The sequence below is a fragment of the Nicotiana tabacum genome, chromosome 8 (genome assembly GCF_000715075.1).
Source record: "Nicotiana tabacum cultivar K326 chromosome 8, ASM71507v2, whole genome shotgun sequence".
Taxonomy (NCBI): Eukaryota; Viridiplantae; Streptophyta; class Magnoliopsida; order Solanales; family Solanaceae; genus Nicotiana; species Nicotiana tabacum.
This window is the reverse complement of record NC_134087.1, coordinates 141,533,030-141,547,189: the sequence shown is the minus strand read 5'-3', so window position 1 is coordinate 141,547,189 and position 14,160 is coordinate 141,533,030. Positions and strand designations below refer to the sequence as shown.

General features: G+C 34.4%; 1 protein-coding gene across 1 annotated transcript; it reads left to right on the top strand.

Annotated features, from left to right (window-relative positions):
• Positions 1-1,209: 1,209 nt before the first annotated feature.
• Positions 1,210-8,133, top strand: LOC107772180 ((+)-neomenthol dehydrogenase). Its single transcript, XM_016591680.2, has 4 exons — positions 1,210-1,279; positions 1,664-1,922; positions 4,458-4,640; positions 7,552-8,133. The coding sequence occupies exons 1-4, from the start codon at positions 1,224-1,226 to the stop codon at positions 7,948-7,950; spliced, it is 897 nt and encodes a 298-aa protein (XP_016447166.1). The 5' UTR covers positions 1,210-1,223; the 3' UTR covers positions 7,951-8,133.
• Positions 8,134-14,160: the final 6,027 nt, after the last annotated feature.

Genomic DNA, 14,160 nt, shown 5'->3' with positions numbered 1-14,160 from the left:
GTGGATGACTCAGTAGGTCCTTGTATGGACTGATTGTGTTCCCTATAGGGAGTAGATCACAGATCGACAGGTGATCCGTCCTTTCTCCCCCTTTCGTCATAAGGCGTGGTCTGACTCTGAGAAAAAAACTCTTCTATAAAGCTTCTTGAAGTTTTTCTCTATCTTTATAAAGTTATTAGCATAGTTTAGATACTTATATTAGTATAATTTAAATGTTTTTAAAGTTTTATTGTTATAGTCAACTCTCTTCTATTTTATGAAAGAATTTTTGTACCACAAATTAGAAGTATTATCCCGATACTACTGATATAATCTGTCATGCTAGAAAAGGCAATACCTGCAACAATATTACGAACTTTGCACCAAGTATAATCACAAAGCATTTATTTTGGGATGAAATGAGATAATTTATATTATCAAACAGAAAATTAAGACAAAAAGTTTACACACTTTTAAGATGACATAATTTACCTCCTAGCATTCTCGTTGGGCAATGAGTATTATATCATGATTATTGATTTATAATTTATTATTTTTGGTTAGAAAAATAATGATACAATTATAAAGTACTATCCTATTAAATATTTAATACCAAGGATATTAATTTTAACTCATATTAGCTCTTTTAGAATATCAAATAATAATATCTCTGTGTGAATCATGTTTTATTGTTAGTTAAATTTTATTTTTAAATTAAAAAATGTTAATGTTAAAATTTTGTACAAAAGAAATAAAAAAGAAGCAAAGAAGTGAAAACTGGAAAAGTAAAAACACGGTCCTTCAAGAATTTCATGGCGAAGCTTTCTCTGTGTATAAATTACTCCATATCAAAGAGACAGTAGAATTGAAATATGTGATCAAGGGAAGGTAACACATGGAAAGAGGGCCACATGTTGGAAATAGTAATATATAGTACAAAAGAATCAACCATTGAAATTATAGCTATTGAATAAATAGTCAGATGGGCCCACGTTAATTCCAAAGGTATGCATATCTTAAGAGTGATGAACAATGACATAAGCAAAGGGCAATTTAGTCAAGGCATCCAAAAATTGGTATAGTAGCCACAGTAAGATTCTTTTTTGACCAATAATGTTAATCCATTTTAACCGAAATGACCATAATACCCTCGTGGGGACAAGTTGACCGGCTGCCTGCTTATTCCATCTTCTATATAGTAGTAATAGAGAGTTATTGTCTCTTCTTCTCCCCCTTGCATTGCAATGGCATCAAGACAATCAGAACTGTCTTCTTCATGTTCCACCCTTCTTAAAGCCAGGTAAAAACATTCATTGCTTGTTCCAAATATTTACTCCAATCCAATTAATTTATCGTTACACATATATAATTACGTTTCAACATCTGGCTTTTCCATTACAACAACAATGACAAGATACCCAGTAAAATTTTACTAGTGGAGTCTGAAGAGAGTAGAGCGCACACAGACTTTACCCTTACCCAAAAAGGGCAAAGAGGCTGTTTCCAGGAGACTTTCGGCTCAACAGGAGAAAACAATAATTTCAGAAAAGAAATAAGAGAAAAGACGTGTAACAACAAAAGATACCAGAAAGAAAATAACCACAACAAATAAGGACTTTTCTTTAGATAAATGCATGAGTGTAAGAAATATATATGTATTGAGTTTTGTTTGTGAAAAATGTAGGTGGTGGTCGAAAGAGACAGTGGCAATAGTGACAGGAGCAAACAAGGGCATAGGTTTTGCCTTCGTAAAAAGAATGGCAGAATTGGGATTAACAGTGGTTTTAACTGCAAGAGACAATGCAAGAGGAATGGAGGCAGTTGAGTCCCTAAAGAAATTAGGCCTATCTATCTATTATCACCAGCTTGATGTGTCAGATACTTCCTCCATTCAAACATTTGCTTCATGGTTTGCCAACAATTTCACTGGCTTAGATATATTGGTGAGCTTCTAAAACTTCTTTATTTCATCTGTATTCTAATTTTTCTTTTTTATTTATATATATATATTTCACATTAGTTTTAAGTAGTTAAATATCATTGCTGTCATATTGTCTTTTTCTCTGGCATCTTTTGAAAACTGAAGTTAATATATTTAATTTTTTTTTAACGTTTTTCTATCAAAAGAATTTTGTCTATTGGGTACGTCTTTACTATCGCTGGTTAGTAATTGGTAGTTACCTGTTGTTTTTGGCAAATAAGGTTTCTTTCACGCAGAGTAACTTAAGAAAATTACAAAACTATATGACAATTTTTGGAGGTGGTGATTAGTTTTTGACTGCTGTTTGCACCATAGACAGAACTTCAAGATCAAACGTTAATAGTGTTTTCCATAGAGTAAGCGAGGGAGCGCACTTATTAAACTTAAAGTTCTGTCCGTGAGAAAAGTAGAGACGATAATTCAAGACCATCCACATTTTTTTTTTTTTTGGGTTAAAAGGGATGTTATATCACTAATTAAGTCCATGAGAAGTAGAGATACTTGAACTTTGAGGGCTATTCACTAGGCCAAATACTCAAGTTAGTTCATATTCACAATTTGATTCCATTACATATCTGAAAGTTACTTCTTTTCCGGTTATCCACAAAAAAAAGTTTATTAAAGAACCTACAACTCTGTCTAATAGAATAATGACAAACCAGAAACAGAAGTTGAACCATATATATAAACACAAGTTTTATGTTTCGTGAGGTCACAGCATGTTTCTTGTTTTTTATAATGTTCTTCAGTATTCACTTTGATCTATCCAAAGTCAGTACCACATTAAGAAGAAATTATGGTGGGTATGTGTTTTATAAGTCGTGAATAAAACAATTATTCCTTTCCTTTCATTTTACAAGGTTGAATAGCTTAAGAAATCTCCACAAATATAAAATAAATATATAGCATTTCAAAATACCTAAGCATCTACTGTCCAGGTCTTAATATTTGCATATAAATTGCTATTAGAATACACTATACATCAATCATGGCAACTCGGAATGTTAAAACTGGAAATTTTCAAATATACAATTTTTTTTTATTGAACTTATAAAAAGGAGTGGCATATAAGTAAAATGAAATGAGAGAAGAATAAGAACTAATATGCAGTTAGTATAAATAAGGTGAAATTAAATTGTTTATTTTTTAGGAAATCAAAAACGAAAGTAAAAAACTTATATACTAATTCTAAGAAACCAAGTTCATGACTGATCTTCGAAAAACAAATTTAAAATCATATACAACTTAACTAACTTGATGGTTATTTTATTTCAAAGCAGTTGTTTCAAAATCACACCCAAAAGAAAATCCAAAAGAAGCCTAAAACTGCATGATGAAAAGTAGACCAATCTTTGCCTTACAAGACAACCAGTTTATAAAAGAATGAGTGGCGAAGGTTTCTTATACGTTTGCCTTTTGGACTATTCACTTGTCAAAGCCGAACTTATAGATGATACAGTCAGATTTCTCTATATCACGGGATCGTTATATAATTATTATTTACTGTAAAAAATTAATTTTTTATGGAATCAATTTATGTGTTATCTTAAAATATATTTTCTATATAACAGTACTTCAGTGTAATAATAAAAAAATTCAAAACAAATACTACTGTTATAAAGAAGCTTGACTGTTTGACCGTACGAGAAACTCTTGTGTGGTCAGCGTCAGACTACTCAAACTCAATAACATATCACCATCTGTTTTAAGGAAAAGAAACCGAGACAGGCTATGGCCTGTGAGTTGCCCATCAATTTTATCCAAATAACATATATTTATAAGGTGAAATACCTATATATCTGTTTTGTTACACATGAAATTTGGGATTCATAAATTTAATGAACTAGATAAATTTCATTAGTTATCGTTTTATATAAATTCATAAATTTAGCAAAATTTTGGCCAAATATTCAAGATTAAAAAGGGAGTAAATAATGATAACTGCTGCTATTTGTTGACTAGAATATATAATAAATATTTACAGATATTGCGAAGAAATGTTCTTTTCTTTCATAATTTATTAGTCATATGGGGATGCGAATGAATTAACCCAGCCCACTAGGCACATGGTTAGATTTGTAAGACTTGAATCCGCACATGGTTGACATTTTTATTAATGTGAGTGCGGGGCGCATGCAGATAATAGATATATTTGGTTTTCCCCTTTTCTTCTGTTTACTCTCTTCTTTTTTTTCTTCCTTTTCATACATGCCTTCCATCTCATAGGGTGAACGATGTAGAATCTGGACATTAATAAATCCTTGCTTTTGAAAGTGAAATGTCACATGCACCAATATAACCTAGAAAATAAGCTAATGTTAGTTAAATAATTAATATTTTTTCATTTTACTACTTGGAAAATTATCGATGAACATCCAATAATTCAAGAAAGGAGAAGAACAAATAATCTCACTAAGATAAGTATAATATATCTTGTTGATGTTTCCGGGTGATATATATTGACTTTTGATGTAGTGTTAAATACTACTTATTTCAGGTAAATAATGCAGCTGTATCATTTAACGATATTCACGAGAACTCTGTGGAACATGCCGAGACGGTAATATCTACAAATTTTTATGGACCCAAACGACTCATGGAAGAGCTCTGGCCCATGTTTCGTTGTTCTTCCACTGTCGCTCGAATTCTTAATGTTAGCTCCAGACTTGGGCTTCTTAGTGTAAGTAATTTTATCAATACAACCTCTCTCTTTTTCCTAATTGGCCAATAAATAAATAAATAAAATCTGTGTTATGTGTGTATCTATACTAGACTAGATGAATTCCTTAAAATTTATCTGATGAAAATACCATCTGGATAATTGCATACACTAAATTTTGCACTCTTTTGGTTTCGTCTAACATAATTGAGATCTCATATATGTTCGTTTCTCTCCCTTGATCTCGACAAGAAAATATTAAATCTCTCTCTGATCTACTTCCCAAGGACAGGGTGAGCATCTAGTTCATCCTTAATGATTCTTCCGCTAGAACTTACCTTCTCCATTCTCTGCCTAATGCACAAGCAAATATATAATTTAAACTGCAACTACAATTTGAATAGTACATTCAACTAACGTATTATGTGAATTTTAAATGAGATAGATTAACTGCACGCTTTCCGTGACTTCTTGAAAAATGAAACCAAAAGAAGAGTCAGAAATTTTTGGGAATACCAAACAACAATAACAACAACAAAAACAACTCAGTAGAATCCCACTAGTGAGGTCCAGCGAGAGTAGAACGTACGCAGACTTTACCCCTACCCGAAGAGATAGAGAGGTTGTTTTTGGAAATACCACTGAAAATTAATCAACTCTTCCTAAGTCAACCATGATGAAGTAGAAATCTAAAGGAATTTAGGCGAACTATGTCCAAAGAAGATATAAAGTTTGTATTATTTTAACTTGAAAGCGCATGTTTGGTACAGGTGAATTTTTACTAGGCCTTACACATGAAAACACACAAATTCCAATAATCCATTAGAATACAAGTCCAATCATACTAGTTTCACTCAAATTCAATTTCTAATCAAGGTTCAAATCCCAATTTCTCATTTAGATTCATCAATAAATACCAAAATCAAAGGTAGAATCATGTAAAATAATCAAATTCGAGTACAATCCAAATCGAAAAACTCTCCCTCTAAATTGCCCAAAATACGAGCTTCCAGACTCAAAATATGATGCAAGTCCGAAATAGAGTACTTATATGCATTGCCCAGGTAATCTGTTCGCGATCGCGGAACCCACTTCGTGATTGCAAAGAACAAAGATGAACACTGCCTGAATACACTTTGCGTTCGCATTGCTGACATTGCGAATGTGATGACCACAAGCACCAGAATTCCACGAACGCGCCAATTACCACGCGAACGCGTTGGCAGACATCCCCGGCTCCCATGCTGAAACGCGATGGTGTACTTACTTCTGAGAACGTTGTGGTCAAACATCTCAAACCTCACTAACGTGGTACGCCCTATGCGAACGCGTTGAATAAAATACCAGCATCTCGCAGAAGACTACGCGATCACGGTCCTCTTCTCGCAATCGCGATGAACACCCCTAGCACCAGAAAAACCAGCATCTCATGCAAACTCCGAAATGGTCCGAAATCAATTTAAAACACAATCAAGCCCCTTATGACCATGTTCGAACATTCCAACAAGTCCCAAAATGTAATACGGACTTATTCGAAGCCTCAAGTCAAATATAACAACTTCAAAACCACGAATCATGCCTCAATTCAAGCTTAATAAGCTATTTCAAATTCCAAACTTATGCCAAATACATCTAAAAACTCGGGATCACCTCAAATTTTGCACACGAGTTCCAAATGACATAACGAATATACTCCAACTTATGGAACAACAATTCGAGTATGATAACATCGAAGTCAACTTACGGTCAAACCTATGAACTTTTCAAATCTTCAAGTTGCCAACTTTCGTCAAATGGTGCCAAAACCTTCTAGAAAACATCCAAATGCAAATCCGAACATACGCCCAAGTCCAACATCATCATCCGGACCTAAAGGAACCATAAAAACTCTGATCCGAGATCAAATTTACAAAAGTTAAACTTGGTAAACTCTTCCACCTTAAAACTTCTAAAATGAGAATTATTCTTCCAAATAAATCCCGAACCACTCAAAAATCAAAATCGACGATACATACAAGTCATAATACACCATATGAAGCTGCTCATAATCTTAAACTACTGAACTATTTGCAAATGCTCAAAACGATCGGTCAAGTCGTTATACAAAGATGATAATTGCCTCCGAAAATTAATTGCATGCTAAAATATTTCCAAAATATATAAAAAAAAGAAAAAATAATTTCCAGATAAGGAACAACGAGAATCGACATAGGCGTGGTTTTAGGAAAACATGGTCTACAATGTAAACTCGTAAATGCCACAAGAAATAATTATAGAAAATCCCTAAACCAAGAATAAAAAAATAGAAAAAGTAGATTGAACTCTCCAGAAGCAACCAAAGAGCCATGGTCCCATCATCAATTGTCAATACATTCCATTTACCAGGCAAATCAGTAGTAATGAGATGATAAAATAACTTTGACTATTCCTCTTAGCTATTGCCAAGCCCTGTACTTTATTCTCTTTTAGTCTAGATGATACAGAGAAAGAAAGGATAATAACTTAACACAAAGGAAACAAAAGAGGGAGAGTGAGGAGATTGAGAAGGTAGAAAAGATGGGAAATGTGGCAGTTTAAATGCAGGTTTAATTATATTTTTTCCCTTGATCGACCAACTAAGGTTCTTCTCTATAATAGAAAAATATAGAAATAATGCTTCTTTCCTACTTGAACTGTCCGATTCCGATTGACGATATATTCAACTATATTTTGAAGTGATACTTGATCTAACTTTTGCTATGTTTAGGAGTACCATGGAAACATAATGGTTTTGATGAATTTTTACCACATTACTATTAACAAATAAAAGAGTTTGACGAGTGCTTTTTATTTTTTTATTCTAACATTTTCTTTCAGATTGCATGTAAAGATTAAATAAAATAAATAGGTTATGATTAATAATGTTCATATCATTATTTCTTTCATATTGCAGAAGCTCAGAAATGACAAACTAAGAATGATTCTATTGGATGAGAAAAACCTATCAGAGACACAGATCGAAGAAATGGTGAATTTATTTCTGGAAGATGTAAAAAATGGGACATGGGAAACCAAAGGTTGGCCAGAGTTATGGACAGACTATGCTGTATCAAAGCTTGCATTGAATGCATACACTAAGGTCTTGGCCAGGGATTATACAGGAAAGGGAATAAGTGTTAATTGTTATTGCCCTGGATTTACACAGACTGCTATGACTGGTGGCAAGGGCAAGTACACGGCACAATGCGCTGCTGAAATCGGAGTAAGACTGGTTTTGCTACCACCAGAAGAGCTTCCAACAGGGAAGTTTTATTTAGGGTCTAATCCTCCAAACCTTTATTCCAAGATTTAAGAGTATTATGTAGTTTACTAATAACAATCCAAGACTCCTTGGGTGAAGTTTTATGATATGGTATTATGAACTTTTTTAAAGTTTAGCGTCTTGAAGAGTTGGACAAATTGGGGCGAGATATTTATATGGCTGAGTTGGCATATTGTTGAATGGTTTACATGATTAAGGTCACCTTTTTTATCATCTTGATTTCTTTTAGTTTAGCTAATTTGAATTAATATCTTACAACTCTTGTGATCTGCCGTAACCCCTATCAAATGGGCATGCTACATCCACATCGCCACGTGTAGTTTCTAGGCATCAAACTCGTACGTCTTAATACTATTGCAGTCATCTACTGATAATTCCCAGAATAATTTTTGTTACAAAATTGCCTCCTTAAAACCATTGCAATCATATCATGGAATTTATGGCCTTAGTATCCGTAATCACCTTTTTTTCATATATCTCTTTCATTATCACACTGTAATGACCTGGCCGGTTGTTTTATGTATTTGCGCCCTGTTTTCCTATTTAATTATTTTTGTGTGCTTAGTTGTTATTTTGTGACATGCGGGGATGGTTAATTTGATTCCGGAAAGGTTTTGGAGTTATTTAAAACACTTAGTTCCATTGTTGGAAGCTTAAGCTATAAGTGTTAACCAATGTTTGACTTTTATGTTAACGACCTTGGATTCATATTTTCATGGTTCCAATATGTTCGTATAGTGATCTTGAACTTATGTATGCCCGTATTTGGATTCGGAGGTTCTTAGGATTATTTGGCTCTTTTTGCCGAAAATTGACAATTTGAATGTTTAAAAACTTCATAGGTTTAACTATGGGTTGACTTTGTGGCTATTAGGTTCGAATTATTATTTCGAGGCTTGGAATAGGTCGATTATATCATTTAAAACTTGTATGCAAAGTTTTGTCGTGCTCCGAGTTGATTTGGTAGGAATTAGACGCTTGGTTATAAATATTGAAGTTCTTGAGTTTCACAACTTGCATGATGCATTTTGATGTTCGATTAGTGGTTTTGTATATTATTTTGATGTTCTGAGCTTGCAAAAGAGTTTGTATAAAGTTTATGTATTTGTGTGGATGTTTGTTGTGAATCCCAAGGGGCTCGGGTGAGTTTCAGATTTATTTCGGAGTAGATTGGTGTAGCATTAGTTTTATTGGTGCTGCAGACCTCGCATTTGCAAGGGTCTACTTGCAATTGTGAGATCACAATTGGGGACTCCTTATCGCATTTGCATGTGTTGACGAATGTTTGGGGGGAGGGGGTAGGGGAGGGGGTACCTCACATTTACTTGGGATTTCGTCGTATTTGCGACATTTGCTAGCAGGCTGGAAATTTCGCAATTGCGAAGTTGGGGGTTTCATTTGCAACATTTACTGGGGGCAGTCTAGGTTCTCATTTGAGAGGTCAGTGTCGTATCTGCGATCCTCTAGTTGCAAATGCAACATCTGTAGCTGGTTATTACTTGAACATTTCGGGACTTATACCCATTTTCTCCTATTTTGAGCCCTAAACTTGGTGAGGGGCGATTTTTTAGGAGATTTTCACATAAGGCTATTAGGTAAGTTATTTTTACTTGGTTTTAATATTAAATCTTGATTTCTCATGAATTTTTACACCTAAATCATGAAATTTGAAAGGGAATTTGGGAGGAGGGGGGGTGTTGACAATATTTTTAAAAATAAAAAGTCATGGATTTAAGAGTCAATTTATGACTCAATTTTGGAATCTAATAACATATTTGGATTCATAGAGTTATTGATAGGTAGGATTTATACCTTGACTCGAGTTTTGACCGTGTGGACCCGAGATTTACATTTGTTGACTTTTTGGGAATTAGATAAATATTTAGACTTTATTATTAGGAATTAATTCATTTAACATTGTTTGATGTTATTGTGTCATTTTTTGCTAGATTTGATCCAGACGGAAGTGACTTTTAAAGGAAAAGCATTTTGGTATATTGATTTAGCTTGTATGAGGTAAATATCTTGCCTAACCTTGTACGGAAGGAATATGCCTTGGGATTTGGCCTTACTTGCCTATTAGTGTTATGTGAAAAGCGACATGTATACGAGGTGACGAGCGCGCACACAGGTGCTATGTGTAGTTTATGACCGATTAGACATTAGGTTGTTATGCTTTATATGAACCATGTTTAACCACTTCGTGACTACATAAACGTTATTGCTACAATAAATTTGTCCGTAGTCATACTTTGTATGTTGAAAACCCATCCATATTTTATTATTGCCATGTCCTTGTGCATCTTGTTGATGAATTACAAGCAAATATATTTGATGGAAATTTGGCATATTGCTTTGTGATAATTATGGCACATGTGGACATGTTAGGCGGATTGGTTGGGTGCTGACATGAGGGTTTTTGCCGTGCAATTGTAATTATTGTTATGCAAATGGGGAGAAGTAAGGGTTGCGTTATCTCGGGTTTGCCCATGTGGAAAAATAAGTGCGGTGATATGCGCATGCGACGAAATTAGGATGGAATTTCTTGATATTGCACATGCGATAAAATAAAAGTGACATTATTGATGATGTTATGTGATGGTTTCTGGTTGATTCTCTTGATGGTGTTCATGTGATGAAATATGGATGATATTTTTGATCATATACATATTTTCTTTAAACTCTATCATGTATTTTAATGAGTTGTCGGTTGTGTTTGACATGCTATCATATGCCTCTGTTTCTACTTGATGATTTGTAGTCAAAGTTGGATTCTCCTACATTGAGTTATTATCACATGTTCTAATGAGGTTGTTGTTGTTGTTGTTTTTCGTTATATATTTTGTTGCCAATTATTAATATATTGCACAAGTTCTTTGACTAGTGAGTATCATATGATTTGAATCTCATCACTACTTCACTAGGGTTAATCTTTATCCTAACTGGATAACGATTGTGTTGTACTCACACTATACTTCTGCACATTATTATGTAGATCTAGGTATTGGAGGCAGTGAGCCTAGATAGTGAGTACTTACACTGGTCGCGAGAATTCAAGGTAGAGCTGTATGGCCGTCGCAATCCCTTAGAGTCCCATCCTTATATTGATACTCTTATTTTCACATTTAAACAATATTGTATTCTTAAAGCTCATAACTTTATACTACCTAGTTCTGGGGAGTTGTATTGTTTTTTGCTATTTCTGGGCTTATGTTAACAATATTTCCGTTGTTATATTAAATTCAGTCTTATTATATCATGTTTTTAGAGTTTTAACATTGTTAAATGATTGGCTTACCTAGTCTTGGAGATTAATTGCCATCACGACCCTTATGGTAGAATATAGATAATGATAAGTTGGTATCAGAACTCTAGGTTGATAGGTTCTACGAGTCATGGATCTCATGAACATTTGGAGTTCAACCATCAAAAGCAATCTGGAATAATGGAGATAGGAACTAGGACAACCATGCTTGGAATTCATACGAGAATCATGGAATCCAATTCTATAGAATGAGTTTATCCAACATACTCCACTATTGTTCCAACTTCAATCTACATCAACAAAGTTCAATTGGACCAATATTAGTAAAAAATTCTAGGTTTTATGTTATTTTGGCATTTTATCAAACACCTAGAGTGCATAGCATTCTATTACCTCTAGTAATGATGTTTCTTCATCCAACAATCCATCATTCGCACCAACAAGAGATACTACAACATCCTTTGTCTACTAACTGCCTTCTTTTGCACCATTATAATCATCAATGAACTCACATCCACTAAATTTTACTAATTAACTCTTTACAAAATCTCTACAACACCCAATAATCTAGGTTAAACACTTAAGGCTTCCAATCACCATCCCATAAGTGCTGGTACTTATTTCTTGCTCATATATTCACTAACAATCCATGCATGTAGGTTTAATGGTGAAAGATTACCTCTTGTAGACCAAATCGTGAAAGACAACTTTTGGGTTGTTCTTGAGATTTTGAAAAAATCCTATACAAAATATTGTTGTAACTAGTGATTCAGAAGTGAAATCATCATAAAAACACATTTAAAATTTCATCTTAAATGTTTATTGGAAGCCTTGGCCAGATAGGTGATTGAGAGAAAGGCCCTAGTCTTGAAGTACTTTTATTTTTCTCTCTCCCGCTTGGGTATTAGTAGGTCCAGGTACAATATTTTTCCACTGGTGTTATAGCTGTGCTAGAAGGCTTTAGCTCACTGGTTTGCTAAAATTTCTGCTTCCCCCATGTGCTATAGCAGCGCTATGGGGAGATAGTTCACTGTAGTTTCTTTAGTTTTATTGCTTTGAAATTAACATCCAAGTGTTCCCCATTAATACATGTCATGACCCAAAAATTCAATTAGTTGTGATGACTCCTAACTCAACCCGCTAGGTAAGCCAATCAATAATAATCCAACTTAAGGAGATCTACCGAGAAAATAAATAATGAAATAATTGTACTTTTATACAAAAATCCCAATGATTGGTAGTACAAATCATGAGTTTATAAGATTTAGAGTTTACAAAGCTAGTATGAAATAAATACATCGTCCGTTTGAAATGTACATAAACTAATTTTTATAAATCTAAAGCTACCATGAACAAGAGGCAGCTACAACCGGAACACAGGTGCATCTTCAATGCCAGCTCCCACCATACACACCAACATCAGCTCCAAAATCTGCACGCAAGGTGTAGAAGTATAGTATGAGTACAACCGACCCAAGGTACTCAATAAGTAACAAATCTAACCTTAGGTTGAAAGCAGTGACGAGCTTAGACAATGGTCAGAGTTCAGAACCAACATGCAAGAACAACTCGTAACAATATAATGAAAATAGTACAAGTAATACTCAAAGATATGAAGCTCAACTCGTTCATAGTTACGGAAAATAGGCATGCTTTTCAGGTATAACAATAAAATTCAAATCTTTCACCGAAGTTACCAAAATATGAGTGTGTCAAAAAAACTGTGATTTTTCCCAAAAACTTCCAACAACAGATAAGATTCTGCATTATCATATAGCTTGAAGAAAGTACATCCCTATACCTACATGTCAATGTGTATGAGAAGTCATAAATGTCACAATACTATATAGCATGAGGAAATGCATCTCTACACCCACATACCAAGTATGCATGTCAAATGTAATTCACCCTAGTGATGAACTCATATGCTCATGGAGTCTTCAACCTCACTCAGCACGCTCAATCACTCAGCACCTCCCAATCACTCAACACTCTCAATAGTTCAGTACCTCAAAATCACTCAGCACTCTATATAACTCAGCACGCGCACTCAACGATACATGCGCTAACTGTTGGTATGTCAGACTCTGGAGGGGCGGATCCTGTCCAAGCGCTAATATAAGCCAATTATGGCATGCTGCGGCGTGCAGACCGATCCCATCATGAATCAATAAAGCCTGATGAGGCATACAACTCAATCCCATAAATATCACTCACAATCAGGCCCTCGACCTCACTTAGTCGTCAATCTATCTAGTCTCTCGGGCTCACAAATCTCATGCCAATTAGCTCAGACAATGATAACATGATGTGACAATTATGATAACCGAGACTGAGATATAATATGTAAATGAATGAATATGACTGAGTATGTAATTGCAATTTAAGTAAATAAGTCAACAACAAAAATGATCTCAATGTGTCCCAACGTAATAAGTATATAGCCTAAACATGATTTCTAACATGGATCACAACTCAATTAAATAGATATAAACAAGGTTAGGTAACTACACAGTACCACAGAATCAACCAGGTCATAATTCACACGGTGCACACCCACACGCCCGTCACCTCAACATCAACACATAACACATATATTCAGGGATTCATGCCCTCAACACCAAATTTAGAAGTATTACTTACCCTAAACAAGCCGAATCCAATACCGAGCAAGCCAAACAATACTCTAGAAATGCCAAGAAAAACAAACCCAATCGATAAAGGTCTTTAATCAAAAGCTGAAAGTCAACCAAAAAGTCAAACATGGGCCCACACCTTGGAATCTGTTGAATCTCACAAAATCCGACAACCCATTCAATTACGAGTCCAACCATACTAGTTTCACTCAAATTCGACCTTAAATCGATGTTCAAAACTCAAAAATTCACTTTATGAAATTCTAGACAAAACACCCCAAATTTCACTTTGAAATTCATAATCCAAATGCCAAAAACAAAGATAGATTTATAAAATAT

What these genes read in the sequence shown, in the direction of transcription:
- LOC107772180 (XM_016591680.2), top strand. Translation starts at nt 1,224, where the DNA reads ATGGCATCAAGACAATCAGAACTGTCTTCTTCATGTTCCACCCTTCTT. An exon ending in TCCACCCTTCTTAAAGCCAG is followed by an intron (nt 1,280 to 1,663) that starts GTAAAAACATTC and finishes TGAAAAATGTAG; the next exon opens with GTGGTGGTCGAAAGAGACAG. An exon ending in TCACTGGCTTAGATATATTG is followed by an intron (nt 1,923 to 4,457) that starts GTGAGCTTCTAA and finishes TACTTATTTCAG; the next exon opens with GTAAATAATGCAGCTGTATC.